Source organism: Pelodiscus sinensis, chromosome 19 (assembly GCF_049634645.1).
Source record: "Pelodiscus sinensis isolate JC-2024 chromosome 19, ASM4963464v1, whole genome shotgun sequence".
NCBI lineage: Eukaryota > Metazoa > Chordata > Testudines > Trionychidae > Pelodiscus > Pelodiscus sinensis.
This window is the reverse complement of record NC_134729.1, coordinates 26,319,611-26,335,400: the sequence shown is the minus strand read 5'-3', so window position 1 is coordinate 26,335,400 and position 15,790 is coordinate 26,319,611. Positions and strand designations below refer to the sequence as shown.

At 51.2% G+C, this 15,790-nt stretch overlaps 1 protein-coding gene across 4 annotated transcripts; it reads right to left on the bottom strand.

The window, feature by feature from the left end:
- Window positions 1-593: 593 nt before the first annotated feature.
- Window positions 594-14,689, bottom strand: LOC102446220 (acidic leucine-rich nuclear phosphoprotein 32 family member B). 4 transcript variants are annotated; one of them, XM_075903168.1, is made up of 7 exons: window positions 14,534-14,689; window positions 6,464-6,613; window positions 5,763-5,885; window positions 4,616-4,817; window positions 4,116-4,234; window positions 3,583-3,628; window positions 594-2,434 (listed from the first exon to the last, which is right to left on the bottom strand). In XM_075903168.1, the coding sequence occupies exons 1-7, from the start codon at window positions 14,585-14,587 to the stop codon at window positions 2,346-2,348; spliced, it is 783 nt and encodes a 260-aa protein (XP_075759283.1). In that variant the 5' UTR covers window positions 14,588-14,689; the 3' UTR covers window positions 594-2,345. The 4 variants fall into 4 exon arrangements, with proteins under 4 accessions (XP_075759283.1, XP_075759284.1, XP_075759281.1 ...); XM_075903169.1 differs by having other exon boundaries at window positions 4,116-4,231; XM_075903166.1 differs by lacking the exon at window positions 14,534-14,689 and adding an exon at window positions 9,732-9,818.
- Window positions 14,690-15,790: the final 1,101 nt, after the last annotated feature.

The following is a 15,790-nucleotide window of genomic DNA, read 5'->3' as shown; positions in this document are numbered from 1 at the left end:
TTCGGTTCAAAGCCAACAAAGCACAACCCCATATACTAGAACAGCCCTGCCTGGCTATGGGGAACACTCCCTGTGGGCGCACACAAGCATTACAGAGAAGCCAATCATACAGGACTGGAAAGACTGAGCAGTTAGAATCTGGAATTTCTTCTGCCTCCCCACCAAAGCCTGAGCTCTTCTACACACCCAGAAGTCAGCTTCTTCCCATGGAACTGAAAGGGCACAAGGACATCCGCCCTCTGGAGTTAAGGGTGGAAAATCTGGAGGGCATGCGCTACAGTAAGACTTCCATTCTAGCAAAGAGCTAAATGAAGGCTCTACATTCTTGTCATTTAAAGACTAAAACAGAATCTTTCTAAGCTTGAGGTGGGTCTTTATACATCATGAAGGAGCAGTAGCCAGAGACAATGTAGCGTTGACTTCCTGGAAGAGAGATCCTGGCAGTTCACGAGAGTAACTGGCTATAAACTGCTTCTAGATTGAGGAGTCCTGGAGTGGACGATATGCTCCCCGTGTCACACCCCCACTGCTGATGTCTCTGAAGAAGGTAAAGCTTCCAAAGGAGCAGTGAAGGCACCACCCATAACAAGAGGTTTTTAAAAACTGAAGTCTTTATTAAAAGTTTTATCCAAATTTTGTAACAAAAAAGATACAAAAGGGGTGAAGATCCTTATTTCTGGGACTAATCAGACCAATCAAACCTGACAGTTACTAGGCTAATAAAATCCATACAAACTGCTGAAAAAATGCAGGGAAGACATTAAAAATAGCAACTGCTGCTCTGAATTTCAATTCCTTTAGCATTTATAAGTTACTCAGTTTGCATTTTGTAGAAGTTCAGTCTGTTTATAGCTACTGTACAATGCAAGAGACAAAGGCAGGGCTAGAAATGCAGGTGTGCTGCAGTACGCAATGCTCCTTTGCTAGAATGGCGTTTCATAGGAAGGGCGTGAGCTCTCCTCTACATGCAAGAGGAATACATACAACTCCTGGGCGCTTACATATTTGCCTGCAGTGGCTAAGGGATACCCTGTTAGGTGCTAATGCATATGCACTAGTACAAAGCCCAAGGGAACACACCCCCACAAACCTGGTTAAAAAGGTAGATGCTCTCTCCCACCCATGCGAGCAGAAATCACTAGGCACACAATACTGAAGGGTTGGTTCATGCCCCTGATGCCATGGGAACACAGATCAGAAACCCCATGTTGCATGTGGAAGGATTCCCTCCCCTCCCTGTTCTAAAAAAGGCCTCACAGCAGTCAAAGCAGCTGCAGCTCCACTCCTATGGGCTGGGGGCAAAGGGGGAGAGGCAGCAGCTGTCACAGCACACAGTGCATAAATGTGAGCGAGCGAGACTTACCACTCTGCAAAGGGGAGGGAGGGGTACATGTGCCAGTCTAGCATCCAGGCCACTGCTGAGAGCAGTTACTGGCTAGCAGAAGGACCCTGAGAATATTTAGGCTAACCGGTCTCCCGGGGACGCCAAGTTAGGTGTATCACAGTGATAATGGTTCGAGTGCTCTGTACAGTGAAACGTGTGGTTTGGCAGCAGTGCAGTAGCCCTTTGCCTAATGTTACCTACCCTTCCTTGAAGGCTGATTGGGGTGGAGAAAGCCTCCTTATGGCAAGTGCCCACCAGAATGACTTGGCCAATATCCAAGAAGCAAAGCTATAAAGAAGTTGCTAATGGGTAAAAAAATTTCCAGTTTACAAAAACTAGGAAAACAAGAGGCAGGACAACTGCATAGCTCCTCCTCACAGGTCTGAAATGAAGCTAAGAGCATTTTCTCTCAGATCCAAACCCTTTTGCCCTCCTCACGATCGCTAAAGCATCTTCATACCGCTATGGTTATTTCGCTTCACCCTGGGAGGCTGCTTGATTTCAGAGTCCACTTACATGAGCAGAGTTTGCATCCACTGCTCAGAGTGCTCGCTGTGTCTTCAAAGGCAGGGCTGAGGAAAATGCATGCTGGGGTGGTGAGGTTTGCCTCTTGTGGGTATGTGGAAGGCAAAGCGTTGCTGGTGCTCTCGGTGCCACAGGGCAAGGCTGAGCTCAGATCTGAGAGATGCTCTAGGTGAGGAACATTTTGCAAAATGCTGCACAAACCACAGAACGGAGAAAGCCTTTGGTCATGAAATACTTGTGAGAAAGTGAGTCTTGTATGGAAAGATTCCCCTGAATGCCTACTGTATTCTAAATCTTAAAAAAATATATTGTGGACACTGCAGCCATACAAAAGAGGGGGGCTGGGAGATGGGATTTACAGTCTCACGCGGGCACAACGGGGAGGTTGGGACAAGCACAGTCATAGTCCGTAAAACTGATTGGCTCGCTAGGATTATCAGTCGTCATCCTCATCCTCTTCATCTTCTGGATCTTCCTCTCCCTCATCCTCTAGCTCTCGTTTTCTCTTCTCTCCCTGGGGAAGGTCTGCAGGGAGAAAGCAAGAGTTAAATTGTTGCAGAACAGCATTTGCTCTCATTCTTCACAGGCTATTTAAGCTACACACCTCGCAGGTGAACAAGTATGAACTAGAACCACGCCAGCAGCTGGATGGAGTCCCACCCCTCTGTTCCATTTTACATGGTGCCCAAGCAAAAACCTGAGGTAAGATTTTTGGTGCTCGAGATACTTTTACAGGTCCAAATTTCAGATACCGTGAACACTTGAACACTCACTTCCCCTTTTCACGGTGTGAAGCTGGACACCCAAGAACAGAGGCACCTAAAATCACTACTCACTTTGGTGAGTCTTAGCCAAGCAGCTTATTCAGGATTTATCATTCAAGTTGGGTGCCAACCTCCATTTTCCTATAGACACCTCTACAAATAGCTATACATAAAGCACATCCAGAGCCAGCCTTCAACTATCCAAGGATTTTACCTCCAAGTCAGAAATGAGATGTCTAGTCTTTTGTTGCACTAAAGCCTAGAAGTCTAGAAGCAAGTACAGAGTCTAGGACGAGCACTTCTTTATAAAAACACTAACACACAGCAGAGCATCCACAGAAGCTCTCCCCTCCAGAGTATTACGCTAAATTACACAGAATTGGGTCATTTTGCCAATTTACCCCCTCAGGCGACTGACAGCCTATGAATACTGATTGCTTTAAATGTGTTGAGATGGTGGCATACTTGGATGCTCTGGGATCTCACCACCCTCATTCAATGGTGTCGTCAAACAATGAGCTTGGTCATGTTAAAAACAAACATGCAAATGCAAAAAAGGCAACATGAGAGTGTTCTGACTTTCCTTACCTGATAGCTGGACAGTTAAGGACATTTACTACAAGAACACAGCATGTCATGCAACACATAGGACGCAGGGAGTAGCCAAGCCCTAAGCTTTGAATTGCCTAATTCCTGTGCTTGGATTCCCTCCCTCAGTACTCGGATATTCAGCTCTTGGACAGTGCCCTGGTTCAGTGGTGACGAGAGGCTTTCTTGCCATAAAGCAGGCGTGCACCGTTCTACTGCTCGGCCCTCAGAATGAGACCGACTGATCGCACCAGAACTGTAGATGGTTAATGTGATCTTCGTGAATACTGCATCTTAATTAGGAGAATTAGCTTGACTTACCTTCATCACCTTCGTCGTCCTCTTCATCCTCCTCATCCTCTTCCTCCTTGAATTAAAAAAATAAGCATGTTTGTACAAGGACCAAGACCCAGTGACGAGAGATTGATTTATTCTCTCACTTCAGTCACCATTCGCGGTCTTTTCAAGTCTGACTTCAGGAGGACACTGCCCTCTGGCAGCACACTGTTAACACCCCTCCTTGCAACTGGATGCCTGCTTCCCTTTCCCCATCCCTTCCTTTCTGCCACAGGGACCGCAACTTGTGGGCACAAAGAAATTGTGATGCCTCCTGGAAAAACAACAAGATCTTCCCCCTTCATATCATCTCCAGCTACCAACTAAGAATCCAGGTATCACTTCTACCTAGGAAGCTCTACCTAGGAAGATGTCTACCTAGGAAGCTCTTGAATGAGACTAGCCTCAAGCCAGGACACAGCATACCAACCAGATTACAAGGGTTCTCAGGAGGACCGATTTTTATCAGTCGGGGGGGGGGGGAGGGGGAGGGATCAAGCGAACAAGAACAGCCTCACCTCATCATCTACTCCATCCTCCTCCTCTTCGCCTTCCAGATCATCTTCATCCTCTTCTTCGTCATCAATGACTTCCTCATCCAACTCATCTTCCTCATCATCATCATCTTCCTCACCTTCTACCACAACAGAGGGAGGTGAGTGGGTTCTCTACCCAGCACAGCTTGTATCGGATCAGTGACACTCCCCACCCCCACCCCTTTAGCCTCCGACGTGTTCAAAGCCCAATACGCCATCGACAGCAGCCAGGAAACACAACTAACCCAGAAGAGCCCCACTGGTACCTATGCCTGTGAGATGTGTCAACTGACAAGCCCCCCAGATTAAGCAGAGCTTGGTTTTCCATGTCATGCCGGGGGAAGAAGGGGGAGAGTATGGAATTACCAAAGTCTCATCTTACTTTTGTGATGAGTTCACCCCAAGACCAAGGTGGTCTGTAGGGAATGGCTAGTGAAATATGTGGGAGGCAATTCCAGAAAGCCATACCAAGCCCCCTTTACCTTCTCCGTTCTCATCATACTCATCATCCAACCCATCACCATCTGCTTCAGGATCTGAGTCAGGGGCTTCCTGGTCATCGGCATCAAACCCATCCAGGTAGGTGAGCTGGGGCAGAAGGGCAAACATGCTTTCCCGGTAGTTGATCAGCATTGTCACCTCGCAGTTGAAGAGGTCCAGGCTATGCAAATTTGGTAGTTTCTTCTGCAAAGATTAAGTCGTTAGGCCACTAGCAGACAGTTCCAGTCAACTCGCTATGGGCAGAGGGATGAGGGAGACATTAGGATGCCTCTGAAGCAGGTGGGTTACTACGTGACCTAGAGTGAAGCAAATATCTCATGCACGCTATTTTGTGTAACATGCCCCCTCATTTTGACACAAGGCAGTTAACGGACTCTAGCTCCAGGACAACATTAAAGCCTGGAGGCACAACTCTCTACAACTTCACCCCCTATTTCCACTCCTATAACAAACAGCGTACAGCAAGGCAGAAAGCCAGGCCCAGAGTCTGTGCGCCCATCGCCCTACGACAGGGAGTAGAGACCTGGCTACCTAAGCGTCTTAGAGACTGCCTGACTCAGACGCCACACTTCCCTGCCCCGAGACCACGGAAGCAGCCACCACAGAGCACACTGGATTCCGGAGAGTTGCGTTGCACGCAGGGAGGCGGTACGCCTCGGCCATTCAGCACTGGGAAGTGCTGTTGTTGCAGCCACACCTCTCCCTAAGGGGAGGCATTTCCCTTTATACTGTAAAGCTTGTCTGAGGGGGAGAGAAGACCACCCAGCCTAGCTCATTGGCCAGTCCACTCCCCAGGCCAGACCTAGTGAGGTGGGATGACAAGATAAAGACCCCTCTTCCAGGGCGATTTGATCCTACCTTAGAAAGAAAGGGCACCTTGCACCTGCCATGGGCAGGTCAGTGGCAATCTGCACTCACAGCACCACGGGTGACATGCTCACGTCCCACAGCAGGAGCGTGTCCTTGGATGGGGGCCATGCAAGTCACTACCATGACACACCCAGGTGCCACCTACCTCAAACTGAGTCCAACCCCTTAGCAGCCCTTTCCCAGGTGGGCACGAAATACTACAGCCCCAAAGGAAACCGCATTGATGGGTTAGGGCCCTGCCCTTGGCCTCTCACTCACCAGGGGCTCCAGGGTGTTGATGTCCTTGATCTTGTTGCCGCTTAGATTCAAGTGGGTCAGGTTAGGGGTCCTCTCTGCTAGAACTTCCAGGCCCCCGGAGATGCGGTTATCACTCAGCTCCAGCTGCCAGGAGGAACAGGTCAGAGGCACTGCTTTAGAGGGCCTTGGCACTTGACAAAGGGGAACACCATTCCCATTCGGTTTTGGTGAGGCCGCATCTGGAGTATTGTGTCCAGTTCTGGGCCCCCCACTACAAAAAGGATGTGGACGCATTGGAGAGGGTCCAGCGGAGGGCAACCAAAATGATTAGGGGGTATGACTTATGAGGAGAGGCTGAGGGACTTGGGTCTGTTTAGTCTGCAGAAGCGAAGAGTGAGGGGGGATTTGATAGCAGCCTTCAACTTCCTGAAGGGAGGTTCCAAAGAGGACGGAGAGAGGCTGTTCTCAGTAGTGACAGATGGCAGAACAAGGAGCAATGGTCTCAAGTTGTGGTGGGGAGGTCCAGGTTGGATATTAGGAAAAACTATTTCCCTAGGAGGGTGGTGAAGCACTGGAATGGGTTACCTAGGGAAGTAGTGGAGTCTCCATCCCTACAAGCGGATGGGGGGGGAGGGAACGACACACTCTCTGTTCGAATGCAGACCACCCCACGCAGTTTGCCAGAAGACTCTCAGCCATCTGGCCCCAAGCTCTCAGTTTACCTTGCGGAGTTTATTGAGCTTGGGGAGGTTGGAGACAGACAGCAGGTTGACATTGATCATACTGAGGAACTCCAGGTTTTCAAAGTCTGAGGAGAGTCCAACGATCTTCCCATCAAGTGAGCGGCAGTTATCCAGCACCAGCTCCTTCACCTAGAGGAGGAAGGAGAAACACTCAGGATCTGACAAGGAGCCATCATCATCACAGAAGTACAGCCATCTCTCAGCTCTAAGATCACATTGCATTAACCTAACGAACTAACCCATTAGATCAAGCCCCTGGATAGATCCAATTTAAGATCAAAGCACGATACACCTTTAAGGCACCTACACCAAATAAATCCCTCCAGCCAACCCTATTAAGGGGGTAAGCCGGTACACCACTATTGATAAATCAAGTTTTTCTTAATGTGGGGACGAGGTGCCAGACGGGCATTCCCCATATACCAGAGTCCTATCAGTAGTTTAAAAGGCAGGCCGTAGTAAGTCACTGCCACGACACCGTGTCACCAAGATACAGTGGGATCTAGGGACGTAAAATCCTGTTTAATTGGCTAACTGGCATCTAACAGTCCAGAGCACCCACCAATGAACTGGTTAACCATTCACATCCCTAGTGGGATCTCTAGAAAGGTTCACTCTCCACAGTCCTGCTGATTCATGGCTTTGGAGTTATGAATGTTTCCATCCCCTTGTTAACAGAGCTTAACTGAGAACTCATTTCCTATAAAGCACCGGTCATTTTCAACCTAGGGATGTAAGCAACTAGTCAACTATCTGATAAGTATATCAGATAGTCAAGTAGTGACTCGACTAGTTGCTTCTTCCCCCCCCCCCCCCCTTTTTGCTGCCTTGTAGGGGGAGGGGAGGGAGAGCAGGAACCAGTGCTGGGGGAAGCAGTCTTAAAGCCATTCCCCCCACCCCCAGCACGGACTCCGCGGGGGGCAAGGTAGGCAGAGACGTAGCAAGAGACTGGGTGTGAGCTGGGAATCAGCCTGGTCCCCCACCGCTGCGCTTCAGCCTTTTAAGTGTATTAAGAGCCTGGTGTCTCAATGCATTTAAAAGGCAGAGCCACAGCAGGGTTAACTCCCGGGGCTGGGCGCTAGCCCCACTGTGGCTCTGCCGTTCCCCCCCTTATCAACCGATTAATGGAAAATTCATTAACTAGTCGCTTAGTTGATTAAACACAATTTAACATCCCTAGTTCAGCCAGGTTTGAAACAAGATTTTATCTAGTTACTAATCCCCCTTGGGTCCCATTCCCCGTTAACCGGGATTTCCACCCTAAGATACTGGAAAGAGTTTCAAAGTAGCATCTCCGAGCCCTCCTCATAGGTCATACTCACCTAGCTTATGCACTAGGCCCAGCCAGGAGGGGTGGTTCAACTCACAGTAGGGTGCATGGTAATTCCCCTAACCTGACTTTTTACAGAGTTTGTAACGTGATCAGCTCACACCCAGACCTCATATACACTGGACACTTGCCACAGTAAAACATCCACCCCCTTCAACTGATGCAAATGCACCCCATATCCACACATGCAGCTTCTAATGGCTGTCAGACTGGCAAACACACAAGGGAAGAACCCCAGAAACATAGGGTTCGGCTCCAGTAGTTACAGGCTGAGTTTCCAGAATGAGCTCTTATCCTATGTGCTCTTCAAAGCAGGCCAAGTCATCACAATCTTGGCTAGAAAGCTATTGATGCTCTAACATCTTCTGCTGTAGCAACTACAGCTTTTGGGTGGACCAGCCAATTCCCAGAGTTGCTTTACAGGTGCTTTGCTTGGTTCACATTGAGCAAACCATTCAATCCACTTGAGAATGACTGTTCACATACAAACAATGTTTGAACAGGCACAAGTCCAGTGCAGATGCAGATAACATTAACCACTTCTACAGAAACTTTAAAATTGGTACTGGGTATATGTCAGCGTCAAGCAGCAGGCACAAGCCACCCTCTTTGCCACTGTGTACTTTAGAGACCCCTATCTATTTTTTGCTTACAACATTTGAAACCAAGGATGTTAAATTCAGATTAATCAAATAGTCAATGAGATTTCCATCGACTATTCAATTGATCTGTAAGGGGGTCTCCCCCAGACACCCTCTGAACTGTAGCAGGAGCCCTGCCAAACTCTTGCTACAGTTCAAAAGCTGAAGCCCTGCAGGGAGTCCGGGGCCAGCAGCGGACTGGCCCCGCACTCCCTAATGTGCCTGAACCTTTGAAATGTACAAAAGCCCCAGCAGCGCTCTTGCACATTTCAAAAGGAAGCCCCACAGTGAGTGCGGAGCCAGTGGGGAATCCCCCGCTGGCCCTGGCTCCATAGGGGCTTCTGCTTTTGAAATATACAAGAGCTCTGCTGGGGCTCTTGTACATTTCAAAAGCAGACTCTCAGAACCTGTGAGAGTAGAGACTGCTTCTGTCTCCGCTCACGCCATTTCCCACTGTGCCTCTACCTCTCCTACCCCCACAGAGACAGTGCTGAGGAAAACTGGCTTTTAAGCCAGCTTCTCCCAGCATTGGCTCCTGTTCCCCCGCCATCTCTTTTCAATAGAGGCAGCAACGGGGGGGGAAGTGACTAGTCGCATCACTAGTCTACTTTCCAATAAGCTTATGCTTCTCGGATAGTAGACTAGTCACTTACATCCTTATTTGAAACATTGGTGATTATATGCAGATAAGTAATGAGTGAGTATGAAAGTGATAAATATGCCTCAAAACAGGGCTACTCAACTTTGTAAGCCTGGGGCCACAATGATACTCACAGCACACACCGAGGGCCGCAACTTAAGTGTGCTTACGTACACATGCAAATATATATGCAAATAGCTTTTCACACTGACAGGCATGAATACAAAGATTAAGGCAAGACTACACAACACAGGTCCCATTTAAGTCAGCTCTGCTGATATTAATAAAATGCAATATCTACCCGATTTCCACCCATGACAGCACTTTCAATGAGCAATGACAGTCCAGGAATTTAACTAGTGAAAGGTATAGCAACAGAAGACCATTGTATTGACTACTTTTTTGGTTTGGCTCCCACACGTGGATCGCAAACAAACAGGCTGCGTGTTGAGTACCCCTTCCTCAAAATGTAAAAATACTATTTGCAAAAGACCCATGGTACCCTGTAGTTGGCTGTAAGTGTTACATACCAGTTCCCGCTATTACTGTCTCCTCTGCCATCCCAAGATCTAATAAGGATTGTGTCAAGCCCTAGTTGGCCTTATTTAATGCCCACTCTTTCTTTATGTTCCTTGCCTTATTTAAAGTTGATCCACCGCACTCCACGGCAAGGGAAGATACTGGCATGCCACAGAACTGGTCAATCATGAGACTCAGTCTCCCTATACAAGTGTCACCTGGACTGCAGGGCTATCTGTAAGTAAGAGGGAGGCCTTGTTACAAGCCAGGGGTGGTGAACCTCAGGCCCAGGGGCCAGATGAGCCCTTCGCTTGCCTGGATCTGGCCCTGAGTCTCAGGGTTCCAGCCCCCACAACCCACCACAGGGTGACAACACACAAAATCTACTAGCCTAGGCCCCTCTTGGCTCTGGTATACAAGGGGAATGTCTCTCTCCTCAGTCAGGGACCACGAGGGAGAGTTTGGGGGGGTTTTGCTTTAGTTTCACTTGTGTGTGGCCCCAAAGTGGTTTTTCTGTGGGTCAGTGACCCCGTGACCAAAAAAGGTTCTCCACCCCCTTATAAGCAAAGCCTGGTGCTTATAGCAAGTCAAGGCAGCATCCATGAACCCAGACATGAAGGGCAAAGGACTTTTGAAGGATGCAGGAGCTCAAAATTCAGCTAGTCCCCTGTGAGCAGCATGATCTAAGCTAAATTATCAAGCAACAATGCAGTTGAACTGGCCCAACCAGAAGGCAGAGGCAGCATTACTTGCTTGGCTCAGGAGGTGCTATCCACCAATAGGCAAAAGATTAGTCAACCAACTGCTTGGAAAAAACAACAGTCAAGGCAACTGACTAAGATTCCAGAAAAGGGAGAAGTTTCTCAAAGCAATACAGGTCACTCATCGGATCATCCCCTCTCCAAGATCCAGCATTACCAGAGATCCCCAATTCTTTATGCTGGCCTTCCAACCCCCTGTTGCACCAGCCGCATCACTGCAGGCTTCCATGGCAAGATCTGAGTTGTGTAGGGCAACGTCACCGTAAGACCAACAGTAAGGATTTCCCTAGTAAGAAATCTAGGGGAATAGCTACCTTTCCACCCCCAACACATTTAGTTACACTAGGGGCGGGGTCAGGAGAGGAAGGTTAGTGTTCTTTATTCCTCTCCCCAGGAACTCATTTGCAGTAGGGAGAGAACAGTAATAGTAGCTTGGCTTTCCGATTTCACAAGGTGAATTCTTCAGCTGTTCCACTTCCAGAAGGGGAAGAATCACAAAGCCTGGAAGCAGCTCGGGACAGGGAGAAGGGGTCAGCACTTGCTTCTGGGGGCTTGGATGCTGGTCAGGACCGTCTCTTACCCCACCCCCACTTTCAACCTGCATTTCACTCTCCTGAAACTCTGGACTCCTTTCAGGAGGCTTACAACTGAGCTCCACTCCCAGTACTTCTGCAAGGGATATTCTAAGCCCAGCACCTGACTATCAGCTATCAAAATATCCTGGCCTTGTACCTCTGCTCAGAATCCCATCTGCTACAACTGAGGGCCTTACAGTGGGAAATCAGAGTAGGGATGTAAAAAAGTCAATTAGTCGAATCAATTACTCACTCCCCCTCCCTTGGGGGAGGAGGAGCCAGTGCTGGGGGGAGCTGTCTTATAAGCCTGCCCCCCTCCCAGCACCATCTCTGCGGTGCAGCAATGTGTGAGGGGAGGGGCAAGGATCCAGGGGAGGCTGCTCCAGCAGCAGCCTGTCCAAGCTGGGAGTGAGCAAGCCCAGCTCAGTCTCGACTCACACCAGGTCCAGTAGCGACCCCACAGCAGCTTTGCAGTTTAAAGGTAGGAGGAGCCGGGCTACCTGCACACCCAGCTCTTAACCACATCTAAATGCAGAGCTGCAGCAGGGGCAGCACCTTCCCTTAACCAACCTGTAGTTGATTCAAATTGTATCAACTACATCATTACCTAATTATCCGCCCATTAACATCCTTAGATCAGTGGAGAGTCTATGAGATGGGGAAGAATGGAGGGGAAATTAAAGTTATGTTCCAAAAATGAACACTGGGAAAAGATTATCATCCTCCTGCTGCTCTCTAAAGAGCTGAGTCTGAGAAACTAGCCCCAAGGGAGCCATGCATGCTAACAGGCTGGCCAGACACAGAGAAAGCTAGTAGAGAGTCAGACTAGGTATTAAACTGGCTATTAAGTCTCTTCCAAATCGTAGGTTACATCACCAGGATTCCTGCTGATTGTTCCACTCCTTTTACCAAGGACCCACTAGGGCAGGGCTACTCAATTTTGGAAGCCCTGGGGGGCTACAATGATAATCACAGCACATGCCAGGGCCACAACTTAAGTGTGGTTACATACACATGCAAATATATATGCAAATAGCTTATTTCACACTGACAGGCATGAATACAAAGATTAAGGCAAGACTACACAAAACAGGCCCCATTCAAGTCAGTTCTGCTGATATTAATAAAATACAATATTTATCTGATTTCCAGCCATATGACAGCACTTTTAGGGTATGTCTAGACTACATGCCTCTGCCAACAGAGGCATGTAAATTAGACTACCCGATATAGTCAATGAAGCAGGGATTTAAATATCCCCCGCTTCATTGAAATAAAAATGGCCGCTGCACTGTGCTGGCTCAGCTGATCGTCGGCACAGCAGGGCAGTCAAGACGCAGATCAGTCGACAGGGAACGCCTTTGTCGACCACTCCCTTATGCCTCGTGAAATGAGGTTTACAGGAGCGGTTGACAAAGGCGTTCCCTGTCAACTGATCTGCGTCTTGACTGCCCTGCTGTGCGGATGATCAGCTGAGCCATTTTTATTTTAATGAAGCGGGGGATATTTAAATCCCCGCTTCATTGACTATGTCGGGTAGTCAAATTTACATGCCTCTGTCAGCAGAGACATGTAGTCTAGACATACCCTTAACGAGCTATGACAGTCCAGGAATTTAACTACTAAAATGCATATCAACAGAGACCATCATATTGACTACTTTTTTGTTTTGGCTCCCACCCGTGGGTTGAGCCCCACATAAATCCAAACCTCACCGCAGGCTGCAAACCGACGGGCCGCAGGCTGCAAACCAACGGGCCGCAGGCTGCAAACCAACGGGCCGTATGTTGTGTAGGCCTGCACTAGGGGATTTCAGATTATTCTTCACCAGATGAACTCTGCCCCAGTAGTTGCACCACCAAGGTACTGTTTTGCCAAGTTCTCTACTACATGGAGTCCCAGTTATTTCAATACCTGCCAATGCTTTCAAGTGGGGTGGTGAACCTTTTTTAGATCAGGGGACCGCGGACACACCGAAAAAATCAGTCAAAGGCCGCACACAACGAGAAGCAAAAAACCATCACTGATGTGGCCCCCGACTGAGGAGAAAAACTCTTCACATTCTTCTCACACACCAGAGCTTAGGGGGGCCCAGGTAGGGATATTAAATTTAGATTAACTGATCGAATACTCAATGGCACTTCCATCGACTATTTGATTAGTCTATGGGGGGGGCTCCACCTTTGAACTGTAGCAGGAGTCCTGCCTGGCTCTTGCTACAGTTCAAAGGTGGAAGCCAGCAGGAAAGTGGAGCCAGGGAGGAGGTGGCTTCTGCTTTTGAAATATACAAGAGCTCTCTGCTGGGACTCTTGCACATTTCAAAAGCATAATCACAGCAGAACCTGTGCAAGCGGAGACTGCTTCAGTCCCCGCTTGCGCTGTTTCAGCTGTGCCTCTACCTCTCCTGCCCCCCACGGAGACAGTGCTGGGGGGATGGACTGGCTTTTAAGCTGGCTCCCCCAGCACTGGCTTCTGCTCCCCCTCCTTTGCTGCCTCTCTGATAGAGGCAGCAAGGGGGGGGGTGGGAGAAGAAAAGAGAGAGCAACTAATCACATTACTAGTGGACTACCCAATATGCTTCTGCTTATCAGAAAGCTGACTAGTCTTACATTCCTAGCCCTGCAGGGGGATGGTGTGTGTGTTTGGGGGGGGTGGGAGATGGAGCATCAGAGTGGGCTGCCCAATGCTGGGGGGAGCCTGAGCCTGAGGGGCCAGATCCAGTCCCTGGGACCTGCTTTAAACTTTGTTATCAACATTTTCATTCTTCTCCTTCCCCAGGAGCCTACACACACAGCAATTCAAGTCTTGTTTGCTCTCTAATTCCTACCAGGACACCTACATGGTCATGCAGCAGTTCCAGGCCATGACAATACCAGCGCTGAAACTCTACCAAGCACCTAGCCCAGCAGTGTCCTGGCCCGTGACGGCAACCACAGCATGAACAGAGGGTCAGCCGCTAACTGTCCTGTCTATGCTGCTGCCTGACCGTTTGCATTTTGCTCAGTGAAATCCTGCAGGGCTCAGTGGCCGGGCGCTGTCCCGAGGCCCCTCGGGTCGCAGCGAGAGAATAAACGAAGCAAACCACCGGCCGCGCTTCCTTCCACGAGATCGTTGGTTGGAAGCGGCGGGATGATCCGAACAGGCACCGCCCGGAGCACGGACCCGGGCCCCGCCCTCCGCTCCGGCGCTTGGACTAGGTCGGGGGCCGCTCAGAGCCCCCCAGGCAGGTTTGGGGAGCAGCCCCCCCGGGTGCTGCCCGCGCTCGGGCCGAGGGTCTCCGCCCCCCCCCGGCCCGGGGGTGTCCTGCCCCCCCCCGCGCAGCGACGGAGCCGGCGGTGACCCCCCCGCGGCCGGGCCGTGAGCGCCAGGCGGGGCCAGGCCACGCGGCGGAACCGGCCCGGCACGTGCGAGCCGAGCGCGGCCCCCCCGACCCCGCCACGCGGCCGCGGTGACAGGCCCGGCCCCGCCGCGCACGTGGGGCCAACGGTTCTCCCGCGCCCCTCCCTCCGCCGCGCCCCTCAGGCGCCCGCGCGGCCGCCGCTCCCGGGCCTGGGGGGGGACACGCGGGGTGGGGGGGTCTCACCTCCGCCGGCTTCTTGTTGCGCAGCTCCAGCGTGAGCCGCTTCTTCATCTCCATGCCGCCCGCCCGAGCCGCGCGCGCCGCCGCCGCGCGCTTATATAGCGCAGCGCGCCAACGGCAACAAAGGCGCGCGCGCGGAGCGTCGCCCCCTGCCGGCCGGGACCCGGAACTGCGCTCCCCCCCCCCCCCCGCCGGCCGCGACCCGGAACTGCGTCACCCGCCGCCACCCCGCCCCCTGCCGGCCGCGACCCGGAACTGCGTCACCCGCCGCCACCCCGCCCCCTGCCGGCCGGAATACACCCCTGCACCGCACCAGCCCCACAGCGCCCCTTGCTGGCCGGGACGTGCCACTGCCCCGCTGCCCACCCTCTCGGCACCGCGCCAGCCCACCAGCCCTCTGCCACCCCCTGCTGGCCGGGCCTCGGCTACTGCATCTCCCCCGCCCTCCCACCAGGGCACCCCCTGCCAGCCAGGGCCTGCCACCTGCCTGAGACGCTGGAAGGGCCTGGCCCCTGCCCCTCTCTGCCAGGGGTGCATGAGGGTCGGGGTGCCCCATCGCACCCTGCAAGGCTGGCTCCAGTCATCAGTCCCCACAACCCCCTTTCAATCCGCCGACGTGCTAGATCAGACCAAGGCGCTCTAAAGCGCCTCTCTGAGCCCTGCCACGCAAATCAGAGCTGATTCCTTTAACCCCATCTCCAACCCACTGCCAGGACAGGGCAGACCTCTGTCCCTGTGGCCCCAGCTCCCTGGCATGCCAGGTCACATCATGTGATAACCCCATATTCCATCCCTGTGCTATGCCCAATCTGCCCATCAGTCCCTAGAGGCCTGTGTCCAGCCCCCTGCCTCATTGGATCAGCCCGTCAGTCCCTAACGCCCTATATCTGCCCCACCACCCTAGATCAGACCAACAGTTTTTATAGTCCCATATCCAACTCCCTCCTGTGCTGTATCGGACCGTCAACCCCATACCTGACTGTCTGTCATGCCAGATCAGACCACCAATCCCTGTAACCCCTGGCAGGTGTCAGAAGCTTATGCTTCAGGAAAAGGCAAAACCTCCCATACTCAGACTGACCTAGGGGGAATTTTCCCAGGAGGCCCCAGGACTTGGCCCCACATATCAGGCCCCATATATCACCAAGCTGGGAGAAATCAGAGGATACAAGTGGCTCCCACAAAAATTAACACTCAAGTTATTGTAGCTCGAGAATCCTGGGAAAGGGGGGCAGGAAGCTTTTGTCTGAGGGATACATT